Here is a 14894-nt window from a genome sequence, read left to right on the forward strand (position 1 = left end):
TATCTTTCTTTTCTTATATAATTGCATTGTTTTTTTTGTACTGCTTACTGCCTAAGAGCTAGCTAAATAGCATTTCGTCATACCATATACCTGTATATGAGTATAATGACAATAAACTTGAACTTGAAACTCGAAATTGAAATAGTCATGCATTAAATAATACGGCTGCATTTTTTAAATGGCATTATTTTAATGGGTTGAACGGGACGTGCAATTAATGAAGGCGCTGTGTGCATGCACAGCCGAATAGAGATTCACAGCACGGTTTTTTTCTAAGGGGGATGCCAGGTTTTTTTTTTCTGTTCGCTGCCTTGTCAGGATGTCCCTAATGACAGCTGCAGCACCGCCCCACAGTGGACACGCCGGAGTGCTGCACGTTTTCGCGGGCTACCCGAGCAGACCCTGCCGAAAAGCCCCGCATAGCACAAGAAGGAGGTTTAAAAACGTAAATGAAAGTTGTTGTTTTTTTTTCTTATAAGATCACCCCACCTTTCCCCTGGGCAATTGCACCCTACGACTTGCAGGTTTCCCTAAACGAGTCTAAACGGTCATTCTCTTCTTCAATATCAGTCCGTGCCTCAATGCGTGCTTTGCACTGGGGGAACGTCCCATTTAATACCCTCATTGAAATGCACATGTCCGTCTATTTTTATTATATATATATATTTATTGCTTTACGTTATTGTTACGGGCGCTATTGGTTTCTGGGACTTGTAGTGCTTTCTCTGGTGCAGCTCACTTTGAATCACTTCCCGTAAACTTCCTGACTAAGCCCTGCCAAAGCGGGAAAGTATTTCAGAAGTTACTTTTCCAAGTCCTGCAAGACAGAGGCTATTTTAAGAGGTTGGAGGTGCGTTTATTTCGGCCAGAAAATTGAGTTATGGAGCAAGACCGCTGCAACGCAGCTCCCGTGCAGAATGGGTAATGTTTGATTTCGGTTTATCGTGAGCTGATTTGAGACGTGAAAAAGCGTTTGTTTTCCTGTTTTGTGACATTTTAAAACGCTCGCCTTTTATACCCAGCGAACGCTGTTTATTTTTTAAACAAAACTGCCTGTCGCGATGTTCACTTTTAAAGCGGTTTTTCTTTAAAAAAAAAACATTAAAAGGTTTTTGAATGTATTTGCATTTAGAAATCCTTCAGATATGCCCGTTGTTGGATCAGCGCTCAGAACAAAGCGATGTGTAAATCTACAATCGCAAAAACGCAGGTATCCTCGACTGCTGAGATGAAACGAAAGGAAGTTTATATAGCGAGCAGGACTAGGGGATTGTTAAATAACTAATCCCTGTTGCAGATGCGTGAAGAAACCGGTCATGGTCACTAGGAATATTGGCTGGAGGATCAAACCAACATTTTATTTGTTCGTTCATTAATTATTTTAATTAATTTTTATCCCCCGTCGTATGCAGAACGACACCTAAGGGTTCTCCGTAGTAAACCCTATCCTTCTGTATCTACAAGCGGACGGGGTTGTCAATGTCCGGACCTGAATGGAATTAAATAGGGAAATAATTTAGTTTCAGAAATTCAGTTCTTCACAATGACAACGTGCTCTGAGATTTCCAAAAGTACCTAATGCAGTAGCTGACTGGGTGGGATTTTATACGTCTTTTAAGTGAATTCTACATCTTAGTTGTGCTAGGGATATTTTTTGCTTCAAGATTTAAAATCAAAATACTGCTTCGACCTCTGCGCATCGACGCTGCAGGTTAAGTGTGCTTGGACTGTGATTCTTAAGGAATCTGTGCTTACTGGAAATTATTGAAGTGTGGGGGGAAAAGGTTTGTTGCCTTCAGCGCAATTTCTGCATGGACTGCTTAGAATTTAAGGTAAATAAGAAAATAAATACTTAGCACCTTGAAAGACTATCAGTCCGCAGAGGAGTGAAAAGCCTACAGTCAAACAGGGGCTGTCTAGTTTCATGCTCTGCAAACAGGTTGTAAGGGGAAAAAGGCAACATAATCTGTCCACTTATCGCAGACAGGACGGCCCTTTTCTGGATGGGGACGGTTCAGAGATGGCAGTCTACCTAATCAGCATATTTTTGGGAGGTGAGAGGGAAGCAAGACCACCTGGTTTAATGCCAACTGAACTCCACAAAGAAAGTCCAAAATCAGATTCAGCGCCAGGATTCTGGAGCTGTGGGGTAGCAGTATTAACCAGCATGCCAGTGTCTGCATTGCGTTAGAAATGTTCTTCATTTGTTAGATTTGTATTTCAAAATAAATTAACGAAAATAATTGAGGTGGTAGGCTTGATTAATTAGCATTGCTTTTAAATTGGGGAAGCAAATAGATTTATTTACAACCCGAGCAGACGTAATGAGAAAGCGAAATAATGAGCTTGAGGATTTTTCGTATTAGAAACGAGTGAACAGCAGTGTCCAAAAAGTGAGCGCTGAGTTTGTTTGCAGGTTCTTTGTTTTTGTAACTGAGAGGGGCTTTGCTCAGGACCCTCCAGGAGGGAGTTAATTGTTTTGTGTGAGACCGTCCCCTGTGAGAGCTGTTCCATCAGCTTGTTTCTCTGCTATGCTGCCCCTGCTGTGTAGCAGAGCAGGCCAGAGGTTAATCGGGGAAGTAATGCAGAAGGAGATGCTGCAGTTCCAAGAGGACATGAGGAAGCCTCTATAAGACTAGGAGCATGCTAGCCAAATACTTGATGTTATGCAACATACCTGCCTGGTGTGCCTGTGAAGGACTTGTACTCATACCAGTCATACTTGGCCAGTGGCCATTATTGGTTTCTGCCTGTCAGCTGCCCAGTACTGCTTTTCACCCCCTTGAAGAGATTTCATTAGGTGGTGCAGTGGTGCTGGGGCAGCTATCAGTTTGAGCCACTTGGTAAACTGATTTTCCTCTCTAGAGTCTTGCCTGTGTTCTCTGTCAAGACTATAACCTGGACTGGGTGACTGGCAATTTTAAGTGACTGACACACACACACACACACACACACACACACACACACACACACACACACGGGGTGGAGAGAGTTTAACCTACCATGACTGCATGTCTTTGAACTGTGGGGGAAAACCAACCCTGGACTCCACTTCAGATGGAATCGAACACAGGTGCTGAGCGAACCACAAAACCACCATACTGTCTAACAAAATAAATTACTTGACCAAGTATAAGTCTGACTTTTAAATCTATTGGCCTATCTCTCTGTAACCACTGTATGGGCCATCCCATACCAAAACATGAAGCATTATAAAGTAGAAAGATAACAGTTTTGAGAAAGGCTCCCAAATAAAAAGTGCCCAGCTGTTTGAATGGTTGCATATATGATTCTCTCTGGATAAAAGTGACAGCAAAATTTATTAGCAATAATAACAGAGCATTCAGGCTCCCGTTGAGTGCAGTTGTGGTTTTGGGATATAAAATGGTCTGTAGTCTGTGCCAGGTACACAAGAGTGAGACTGTGCAAGCCCTGTCATGCTAACCTTTTAAATGTGTGCAGTATTTCAGTTATATAAAACAAGATGTATGCAGGGAGCATACAGGGAAAGAGAGCTGTAGCTGGATGATTCACAGTCGTCAGATGATTGTGAAAGAAGGGAAGGCGGGAGACTGTGTACTCACTAGCCAGTCACTGAGAATGTCAGAAGTTGCATGATCATTCTGCCAATAAACATGTTGGTGCGAGGTGAAGGGACGGTAGGACGCCTGGGACCCAAGGCTGAAGGGACAGTAGGGCACCTGTGACACGTGACCCAAGGCTGAAGGGACAGTAGGGCACCTGTGACACGTGACCCAAGGCTGAAGGGACGGTAGGACGCCTGGGACCCAAGGCTGAAGGGACAGTAGGGCACCTGTGACACGTGACCCAAGGCTGAAGGGACAGTAGGGCACCTGTGACACGTGACCCAAGGCTGAAGGGACAGTAGGGCACCTGTGACACGTGACCCAAGGCTGAAGGGACGGTAGGACGCCTGGGACCCAAGGCTGAAGGGACAGTAGGGCACCTGTGACACGTGACCCAAGGCTGAAGGGACAGTAGGGCACCTGTGACACGTGACCCAAGGCTGAAGGGACAGTAGGACACCTGTGACACGTGACCCAAGGCTGAAGGGAAGGTAGGACGCCTGGGACCCAAGGCTGAAGGGACAGTAGGGCACCTGTGACACGTGACCCAAGGCTGAAGGGACAGTAGGACACCTGTGACACGTGACCCAGAGCTGAAGGGAAGGTAGGACGCCTGGGACCCAAGGCTGAAGGGACAGTAGGGCACCTGTGACACGTGACCCAAGGCTGAAGGGACAGTAGGACACCTGTGACACGTGACCCAAGGCTGAAGGGACAGTAGGGCACCTGTGACACGTGACCCAAGGCTGAAGGGACAGTAGGGCACCTGTGACACGTGACCCAAGGCTGAAGGGACGGTAGGACACCTGTGACACGTGACCCAAGGCTGAAGGGACAGTAGGACACCTGTGACACGTGACCCAAGGCTGAAGGGACAGTAGGACACCTGTGACACGTGACCCAAGGCTGAAGGGACGGTAGGACGCCTGGAACCCAAGGCTGAAGGGACGGAAGTTCGGCTTATTTGTCATGTGCACAAGTGCAATGAAATGGTCACCAGCTTTTCTGTAAGAAATGACTCTTAAGAATTAGTAGTAAAAAACTGAATGGCACCTTGAACTTGGGGGAGAGCCATGAAGCTGTGAGGATTGAGGTGGGTTTACCTCACAGTCTTTTTAAGTAGCTCATCATTTTTATATAACACAATTAAATAAGTAATAAACACTTATTATACTGTTACAATGAAGTAATACTATAATTTGTGATACTAAGCAATAGTAAATTTGTTGGAAATATATATTATCTCACAGTTATTTAAAATATATTTATCCAGTGGGGAAAATCCCACTAAGATGAAGCTGGAATTAAGTTTATAAATGTCTTGTCTCTCTTACCACATTGTGTTTAGTGCTTTGTGTACAAGTGATATAAAATGCTCTGTATTATCCTAGTAGTTATTTTGAATAAAGAAAGACTGTTTTTAAGCAAGCCATTGGTAAAATCCAAACTAAAATTCATTCCAAGTAAAGATTTCATCTTAATAATAACAAGCACCATGATGTCGAAAGAGAAAATGTTCAAAGAGTCTTCGCTACTGCTTTTTGCGCTTGTATTTCAATTGAGGGGACTGAACTGCTGGATGAAAGATTTCTCCTGCAAGCCCGTTTTTCTTTTTAGGTTCCAAGATAGACGGATACTTAACAGATCAGCTTTCTCATTCCAATTCATTTACAGGCAGGTGGTCCTGCTTTTAAATTTCATGTTCTGGACTCTGTTCACACAGCAAGGAGCTCCATAGGATATTATCTATTACATGCCTAGTTGGTGCCATTACTGTTACGCTGGTGATTAAGCACAGTGCTCCATAAGCACTCTGGAGCAGCAAGTTTAGTGTAGAATAGTAATAACGGAGTAATTGCTGATGTGGGCCCTAAAAATCCAGACGCTGCTGTTTGATATGATTATGAGTGTTAGAAGCCGACCAGTGCATAATGGGATTTTTCCCTTGCAATCATGGGGTAGCAGCTGACAAGTCGGGCAGCTACGTTTTAATCTGATTATCGGCTCGGGATTTTTCCTGTTTTGGGCGAGGGGCGACGCTCAGGATAAAGGGCTTCCCTCTCAGATGAAGGACCGTCGGTTGTTGTTAATGAGGGGGCATCGGCGTTAAACAGTTACCCACTGATGTGTCTGTGCTTTTCCGTGCTCTGTAGGTCTGAGGCTGCAGCCCCCTGCACGAAAAGAGACGACTACCTGGAGTGGCCTGAATATTTCATGGCTGTTGCATTCCTGTCAGCTCAAAGAAGCAAGGATCCAAGCTCTCAGGTAGGGCTGAGGCCAGGGGGCTTAAGGCTGATCAATATCGACTCCCTTCTTCCTTACCACCCTGTGTGCTGCCTGCTGGCTGGGTTTTTAATGTGAACTGAACCATTAAATATTAACCAACCTGACACACTCGAATCAAGTCTTTCAATCTGGTAGCTGGCTCTTTTGGAAGCGAAACCAATAAATCATCAGCTGGCTTTTTAGGCTTGGCTGGCAAGTTGAGATGTGGGGATTAATGAGCAGTGTAGTGAGTAAGCATGTCTAGGAGTCAGTTTTCATTTACTGCGGCACCCTGTCGGATTTAGTTTTTAATTTCATGTTTGAATTTGGGATGTTACCGTGTAGAGCAGATGGGTTTTCGAGAAAAAACGAATTTACAAAGGAGAGAAGAGAAGTTCAGACTTTTGAAGTAGTAGGAGTTTGGGGATGTAACAAATGCTGTCACCGAACTGATTGTGAGGAATGTTTTTTTTTTGCTGCTCAGAGAAATCAAACGGGTTTCGTGATGCGGTTTGGTTAGTAGAAAGCCCCAGGCTGGAAAAGGCAAAAAAAATTAGGTTAATTTAGAGCGCAGATTTCTCTTAAACCAGATTTTTGCTGAGTTTCCTGGAAGGGGCAGATGACAAAAAAGAAAGCACACATCCATCTGTGGCTGGGAACTCTTTATATTAAAACCATCTTCGCCTATGCAGAAGCATACATATTAAATATTGCTTAGCCAAAATAAAAAACTTAAGGGAGCTGTCATGCTTTCATGCTCTTTTTTTAGTTGTTTTTTTCACACGTTAGTGTCTAGAATGCCTATTTTTGCACATTTGTCTTCTGTAAAATAATACCCCTCGTATTGCAGATGGGAGGGAGGCTGATATTGCTTATTTACGAGAAGCCTAAACCCGAGAGAGAGGGAGAAAACTCAGTGTGAGAGTCTCGCAGCAGGGTGTCTGTGGCTCCTGTAATCCATTCTGGTTTCAGCATGTCTTTCTCTCAGGCAGTGGGGTACAGAGCACCTGCTATGGGGAGTTAGGGGACTTGCAGTGCCTGCCAACTGCCAGAAAACTTAAAGTCTTTTAAAAGGAGAGAATTGAAAAAAGGGTTAATGACTCATGTGTGGTGGAAGATCTCTACGTTATCTGGATCTTAGGAAAGCAGGGTGGCGAAAAAAGGAGTTTGAGTCAGCTTGATCAAAACTAGCAAGGATAAAAAGGGCTCCTTTTCTTTTTTTATGAAGAAAGGAAATTGGTATCTGTTTCATGTTGCTGTGAAGCTTGATTGTTTATGCAGCACAGTGGGAGTCCAAGGCAGGTTTTTATTCACTACAACGTTACTACAACAATGTATCTGACGACCTTGAGGAAGCAATTTGCCCCCAGAAGACAAGAAAACGAAATGCAGGTTATTATTCATAAAAGAGTGAGGCATACTCTTTTCTGTATCTATGGTTTTATGGAAAAGTTTGATTAAAAATGACTTTTTTTATGCTGGAGTGAGTCACACTTGCCTTCAAATGTGTAGCATATTCCCTTCTGAAATTGAAGATCAAAAGCTACATTAAGTCTGAAGTACTCTTTGCTGAATATTGAGCACGGGAAGAGCATCAACAAAAGCAGATTAGTAATTTATCCTGACCTTGACTTACAAATGCCAATTTACAGTCATGTCAGGTGTTGTAGTATTTATGTGGAGAATCTGAGTAATCATTTAATTAAACATGTATTTGAGTAATCCTTCAATTAAACATCTTAAACAGTTTTAATTTAAAACAAACTGTTTTTGTCTTGAAACCGTCTCTTCAAATTATCTTCTATCCTTCAGTCCCCAATAAAACATCAGTAGCCAACGCAGTGTATTTATTGTCAAAATAGTAACCTCCACAAAAGAGGTGTCATAATTTTTGATTTAATAGAAGAAAGCAACATGCTTTGATATACATCAATCAGACAGAATGTCATTATGTTTGGACATTGAGAGTCATTGTAATTTTATTTTTAGGTTTCTTTTTCCTGAGAACTTTTAAGTGAAATATTTTAAACAGATCAGGGTAGTTTAAAAAATTTTAATATGTATTTTAATACAGAAAATAGACAAAGGATATATACTGCATTGTTAAAGCACTGGTAATTTTAGGTTTATGGCAAGAGACTCTCTTAAAGAATTGCTTTCCCAGTTTTACATAGCATGGAACCTGCTCTTTACTGATGTCCTCTGATGTGATCATTTTTGACTTGCATCAACAAACCAAGCATTGATATATAGCAAGCTTGTAGCTCTGAAGTTAGGTTGAGTTCTTAGATAATCCACTGTATTGACATGACACCATATTGACATCACTTATTTTTAACAGGAGTTTTGAGATTGGTTTTCAGTCTCGTCCTGTCCAGTATAATATCAAGTCATTTTAGAGTTTGAGAAAAGTATGATTTGATGAGGCCGATGCCATGTGTTATGGTGGCTTACAGTTTGGCTGAAGTATCAGCTAAATCCTGTCATATTTCGGTTAAACAGTTCCACTTTATTTGAGGGGTAATAACCCTGTTGTTAATATATATCTAATACATTTTAGATGGAACAAACTACTGATCAGTTGCGTTTGTAACAAAACCCTAACCTTTACCGCAGCCTGAGCCATTTCCTTAAAATGCAACTATTTTCAGATGGTACCTAATAAAAGGTAGAGGCTAAATAGCTTTTGCAAGTTACGGGTGCTACCCATGACATTATTACAAAGCTCTGCTCTCTACCGTGTTTGTAAACGTTAGGATTTTTGTATGCCTGCCTTTAAAAAGATTAATCATTCCATAAGGCTTTACCACTAAAAATAAATTTGTAAATATGCTCAATTGCTTACTGCACGCTGTGGTAAATGCCATGTGATGTAAAATAAATATAGTTTGTGACCAAATCATGAGGCAGATTTGATAAAATGTGCAATGGTGTATTCAGATCGTTAACGATAATTTGCCATTAGCGTTGAGCAACTGCGAACTGAATCTCTGTGGAACTCCAGCAGCTTTTATCGTATAATTAGCATATTTTTATCACATTCCTTCCATTCTAAATGATGCCTATCATTGTCAAACATTTTGACAGAGGACCTTCGGGGGGGGAAGTAATATTCAGAGCATTATTTAAAGGGGATAACTGGTTATTTTCCAGTTCGTGAGGTCTGGACCTGTGATCTTGTCCTGGGAGATTGTCAGTGACCTGTGCTTTCTCTTCTTTTAAGTGAGGTGGTCTGCTTGAGGTAAACATCTGTTTAGCAAATGAACAAGACCGGAAAGACTTGTTTGGTTTTTGGACAAGAGCCCTCGCTGGCCGGGATCATAGAAACTCCATCCCGTCACTCGGTGGTGGGAGATGTGTGGTTTCTCCTGAAGGAGCACCAGACAGACTTCCATCCCCTTCCCCGGCCGGAGCAATCTCCGACCTCAAGCCCGCCGAACACCAGGGACGCGGGCCGAGGGCACGGCTCAGACTCGCACTCCGCTACCCTCCTCCCAGCCTCAGCCGAAAGAAACCGATCCTGCCGGAAGAAGGGGATGAGTTCGGACTGCAAGCACTTCAGAAACCGTACAGAATAAACACCCAGTTTGAGCTGTTCTTGCTGGTCTTGGTGGTTAACCCTTTATATACTGCGTGTGTGGGAGGGTCTTCATATTTTGCCCAGCGAGTGTAAAAATGAGCAAAGGTAAGGATTATCCGCTTTGTCAGCGCCGGTGGGACGGTCAAGTCACATATCAGTAGGTCGTATATTAGAATTTGTATGCTTGAGAATCTGGTGGTGCGCTTGTTTGTTAGCTGTGGTTAGACTCTGACAGTACACAAGGAGGAGATCTTTTTGAAAGTTTGCCAGTCTGCTCACCCCCTCCTCCCTCAAGTATCCAGTTCTGCTGTAAGTGTTTTCGCTTATTGTAATTTGTATGTTGCACATAACTGCTCTGTAATCAAGAGTGCTTTCCACTCTCCTTTCTTTTTTCATTTTTCCACCCTCACAGAATCCAGGTCCTGACTGCCTGTGTAATGGGTGTCATTTTTCATGATCAAAAGCATGGCTTTGGATTTGTTGTAATTGTCTCCGACTTCATGCAAGTTTGTTTAGTCAGATAGGACTGAAAATCATGTGATATTGCTGCTAAGAGATCAGAATGTGTGTTAGGTTTTCAAAGCCAAATATGCCCGACAGGAGCCTAAGTCGCATGAGAATTTTGGTGTCACTCATACTTTTTGTGTGAATTTTTTTTTAGTTCAGGTTCTGCTTTGAATATTTTACTTGCTCATTTAAAATAAGCATGTGGGATACAGCGGGAAACTTTTTTTTTACTTTAAATTCTACATAGAACCAACTTTGATTTTGTGTTTGAAATGAATTGATTTCTGGAATGTTAACTGCAGCCCACCTTCTCAGTTTCTAAGTCCGCCTTCACTGGTGTCCTGTTGCTCTGAAACTAAACTGCCAGATTGCAGACTGCAGGTGCTATGTACTGTTTTGAACTTTAGTAAAAAAAAAAGTAAGATGAATGGTTGAAATGGAAGTGAGGGGATTCCTGGCACAAGTCATACAGTTTTTGGCAATGAGATCTGCTTTGTTGACTATTGAACCATCACAGCTTGTTTTTTTTTTGTCAGAGATGAATTTGGGCAGTTGTGTTCCTGTTGTCTACCCTTCAAAATAGGAACTGAGCTGCCAACATACAACATTTCCTGTTGAGTGCCTTCTATGCCAAAATATCTTCCATTTTACAAAGCGGGCCATGTTCTTCTGTGTTTAGAGCCAAGCTATTTTGATAAAAGCTGAAGTATTCAGAGAAACGGTTACCTCTTACCATGACTGACATGGTGATTTTCCCAGGAGCTCTGTGTTTCTTGGCAAATTTCTGTAGCAAAAGAAAGCAGTTGAACGAACTGTCGTAACTACTTTTTAGAAGCCTCTTTTTTCTTAGTTCACGGAGTGTTCTTAAAAAGCAAACTGGGGCATCCTGAGTGGCTCAATCTGTATAATGGCACTTGCCTGAGCCCGCGCAGATCTCTGTGATCACAGGTTCGAGCCTGGTTCATGTAACTAGCCGACTGTGACTGGGATTCCCCAACTAGAAGAAAAGCTGACCAAAATTTCACGGTGCAGCTTAGGCTTAGACTGTGAACAATTCCGTCTTGCATTCACACAGCCGGGGAAGATTCAGTGGCTGTTTTACTACAGCTATGGGAAAAGTGGGGCGAGATTGAGCCCAGATTGCTTATTCCATCATGCCAAACCTCAGCAGTCCAGCCCTGTGATACTGGGCTTGGCAGCTGCATTTCTGAACCTGCATCAAGTAGATGTGAATAATAGGTGGCTAAAATTACAGCCTTCATAATATTTGTATTATATTACATATTTGGTTTTTTTTCAGCTCCACAGCACAAACTGTTTTATTTTGATTTTGGTCTCCCTGTCCATGACTAAACTGTAGCATAATTGCAGATGCAAATATCGTCTGACTGAAAGCTTCTGTTGTAACCAAGTTTAAACAAAGCGATGAGCAGTATCTTCTTGTGACGGGACAGCAGGTCAGGACTTTTTCAACAAGGCAGGCAGTTAAATCCGGACCGATAAAGATTTCGGCACCAGAAGGAGAAGAGGGAAGTTTTTTGCGTTGTTTTACCGTTGGTTCCGACGTACAAGCTTTTTATTCTCAACAAGTAAAAGTTTGTTGCAGGAGGTGTATCCATGTGGTGATTTTGTTCCTACGACGCTGTATTTTGCAGTAGTAGAATATACAGGGCTGCCAGTAGTTCTGCTGCTCCTTTGTACTTTGACTTGAATAATTTAATCAAAACTTTCGGTGCTTTAAATAATTTGATTGTGTCAAAACGTACATGTTGCAGATAAACTCTTGAGGTATAAAACCTGACTAGAAGCACAAGACATTGAGGGTTTACTGCACTCGAGGATAACTAACAATGTACGTGCTCCGTGTTGTGTAAAATCCGCCTTGTGTGAAACTCCAAGACCTAGCATATTGTAAGGCCGTGGCCACCATGACACAGAATTTGTGGCATTTGGTCTGTTTGACTGTCTGACTGTGTCCCGCTCTGTGTGTAGGTCGGGGCCTGCATTGTGAACCCAGAAAACAAAATTGTGGGCATAGGCTATAATGGAATGCCTAATGGATGCAACGATGACCTGCTTCCCTGGAATCGGACCGCGACGAACAAGCTGGATACCAAATACCCTTACGGTAAGGAGTTCTGACTGAGGCCCGTCAAGCTGGCTGCTCGTGGGTGCTGAAGTGGCTTTGATAGCGGTCTGGTTGTATGAAGGATGAATGTTTTTGGACAGAAGCTGGCCGTTTTGTTTTCTTCTAACTGTGCCTACGGACAGGTTGGTCAGGTTGGGCTGATGCCCGAGCTGTGATTTAGAGAAGATGTAAGAACCGTGTAGGAGGGAAGAAAGAAAACCCCACAGGGGCTGGTATTTTGTTTGCTTGCATGAAAGCTCTGGCCTTGGTGGATCATTTTGAAGAAGCTCCTGCCTTTTCCGATGGAAACGGAGAAAAGTGTTTGACAGTGAGCTGTTCCTGTCCCGCACCTCGCCTCTGGGGAAAGGCAAAACCAGCTCTGAAACAGAACCACCGAAAGAAGGAGATTGAACCTGCTATGTCAAGGGGGTCCTTTTAGTTTTTAAACGTCTCCCATCAAGTTTTGTGATTCCGCTTTCCTCTTCTCCCCCTGATTCCTCATCTGCTTGCGTGCCGTCAGTTATCGGGTTCGAGACCCGGTTGGACAGGTAGATTTCTGGAGTGCAGAGCAACGTGAGCCATAGCAAAGCTTTTAACAGAGTCTATTCTTTTACCATAAAAACCCAGTCGTGCTAATCCACCACAAATCTTTAGGTAAACCCACGTGTCTTATGGAATTATAAGTGGGGTGTATGGATAAATGAAAGGCCTGCTTTGCACATCAGCTCTGATGCTTTTAAAAAACGTCTACAGATCTATATTTTACGAATCTGTAGATGAGACTCCTCTCCATAAATATTCTGCATACTACCAGAAACAAGAAGCTTTTACCCTGCTGCTCGTTTTAGCGTGATCAGTGACTTTGGCCTGTAGCATGCCGTCTTTTCATGCCTGTTCTAGATTGTAGGTTCTTGTATGTTAATCTTTGCTGTGATATCTTACGAGATGTCAGCATGTACACTCATTAAAAAGCAGTTGGGTTTGTAGGTCTCTTTCAAACTTAAATCTCACAGAACCGTATTAATTCTTGTTCTACACCAGACACCTAATTCCTGTGAAGTAGGATGTTTTAACCTGAAGAGGGCACCAGTTCCTAATACTTCCCAATCTGCAACATTAAAAGCACGTTGTTTTTGGCTTTTCCGTTGCAGATGAGGGTTATTCAGGTAACAACAACGTGCAGTAAAACAGTTTTTGACAACGCTTAAAAGGATTTTAGGGAGACCGGGAGCTTGGAATTTGAAGCTGTTTTTTTTTTTTGGTGTGAGATTGTTTGCATGTTCTGAGTTGGCAGGGTTCAGGGCAGTTTCTAGAGCTCTGCCAGCGCTCATTTCGCAAGAAAATAAACCAGTCCAATAGCAGCCCAGAAGCTGAATTTGGCACATTCTTTAGGTAGCAGATGCCTCTTTGGAAGAATCCTTTAGGACAGAGAGTTCAGCCGCTGTGAGAATCTGAGGAAGTAAGATGTAAGAGGATTTGTTTGGCTGTTATTCGGCTGCTCCTTTTAACCCTTCTGTGCAGTTGTGAAGCCTTGCCGACTAAATTAGCAAAAGGACATGAACCAGCCTGTGTTCTGGGCTCTTCCACTCTGTAATATAAAACCTTGAGGAACATTTACATAGAAATTATACACTTTAGTCAGCATGGTCCAGATTTATGAAAAACAGATTTTTATTGGGTAGGTAAATATGAAAAATATCACAGTAATATTCCCTATAGATCGTGCAGTGGAAGCTTCATCTGTCCTAAGTAGTGCACCCTTCGTATTTTACTGCAATATTATAATTTTTCAACATTTCTGTACTGACATAAAAAAAAAAACATTTTAAAAAGACCTCCGTTCTGTTTATTCTCCTCCTGGTCCAACACTCTTAACACAGACAGTAGAAAGTGAGTCAGTCTTTCAGCTGTGTCTGAAAATTGTCTCAAACGTTTGTGCAGCACTTTCATCCTAAAAGATTTTTGCAAACGGATTTCATCTTCGCGGTGTCGAGCTTCTTGCGTGAGGCGCGGCTTGGCTGGGAATATTTTTTTTTTTGTTGAGACTTGGAGGGGTAAGGCTTCACAGTTGGCTGAGATAAAGCTGTGGCTCCTTCTCTGCCATCCTTTCACCCGCAGCTCATCTAATTAGTGAAGTTTGGCTGAATTTGAAGGACACGCCACAGCTTTTAGCCCACGCTGGCTGGGCACCTCGCTGGTGGCTGCACAGCACACCTGCACAAGCACAACTTGAAGCAACGCTGCGTTTAAATCGAGGGGTTGATTACAGACGGCCAGCTGCACTTCCTTTTTAGACGTGGATAAGCAGGTGAAAAAAACTTTTTATCGAGCCTAGAAGCGACAGTTCAGAATTAAATCGGTCTTGGGCTGTCTGTCCTTTTTGAGAATTACCTTTGGATTGTGGAAATATAGGACGATCACAAAACGGCAGGCTTCTGAAGGTAATTGAAAACAGTTTGCGTCACTATCTGGAGCACAAGGGTGTTTTCTTTTAATGGTATTCAAGTACAAATCTGACAGAAACCACAGGGAATGCACACACAGCTGTCAAGAATACATCAACTAGAAACCAGTCCCCTATTAGTAGGAAACATTGTTCTCTTTGAAAACAGCCGTCATGATTAAAAGTGTGAGTGTTACGAGATTTCTTTTCTTCTCAAAAGATCGTAACCTTGTGAAAAGGACTGGTTCCTTTTTCGACAGAATAAATATCAATATTGTGTTAAAGGCTGCCATTTGAAACAAAATGTGTTTTGTCAGGCCCATGTGGTGTTGATGCTTTCAGTCATTTAGTAGTGATGTTAACTCCTTTTCACAAGGAGAAACC

General features: G+C 42.5%; 1 protein-coding gene across 2 annotated transcripts in view; it reads left to right on the forward strand.

The window, feature by feature from the left end:
• The first annotated feature begins 737 nt into the window (after nt 1–737).
• dctd (dCMP deaminase) overlaps nt 738–14894 on the forward strand; it is a 29948-nt gene continuing 15791 nt past the window's right edge. Inside the window, exons 1-3 of one of the 2 annotated variants that reach the window (XM_088642484.1) lie at nt 738–850; nt 5741–5852; nt 11932–12067. In XM_088642484.1, coding sequence (XP_088498610.1) covers nt 5802–5852; nt 11932–12067 — 187 coding nt within the window. In that variant the 5' untranslated portion in view covers nt 738–850; nt 5741–5801. Of the gene's footprint in view, nt 922–5740; nt 5853–11931; nt 12068–14894 lie in introns of both variants that reach the window. The other variant, XM_088642405.1, reaches the window with a different exon arrangement.

This window comes from Lepisosteus platostomus, chromosome 1 (genome assembly GCF_059453375.1).
Source record: "Lepisosteus platostomus isolate fLepPlt1 chromosome 1, fLepPlt1.hap1, whole genome shotgun sequence".
In the NCBI taxonomy this organism is placed as follows: domain Eukaryota; kingdom Metazoa; phylum Chordata; class Actinopteri; order Semionotiformes; family Lepisosteidae; genus Lepisosteus; species Lepisosteus platostomus.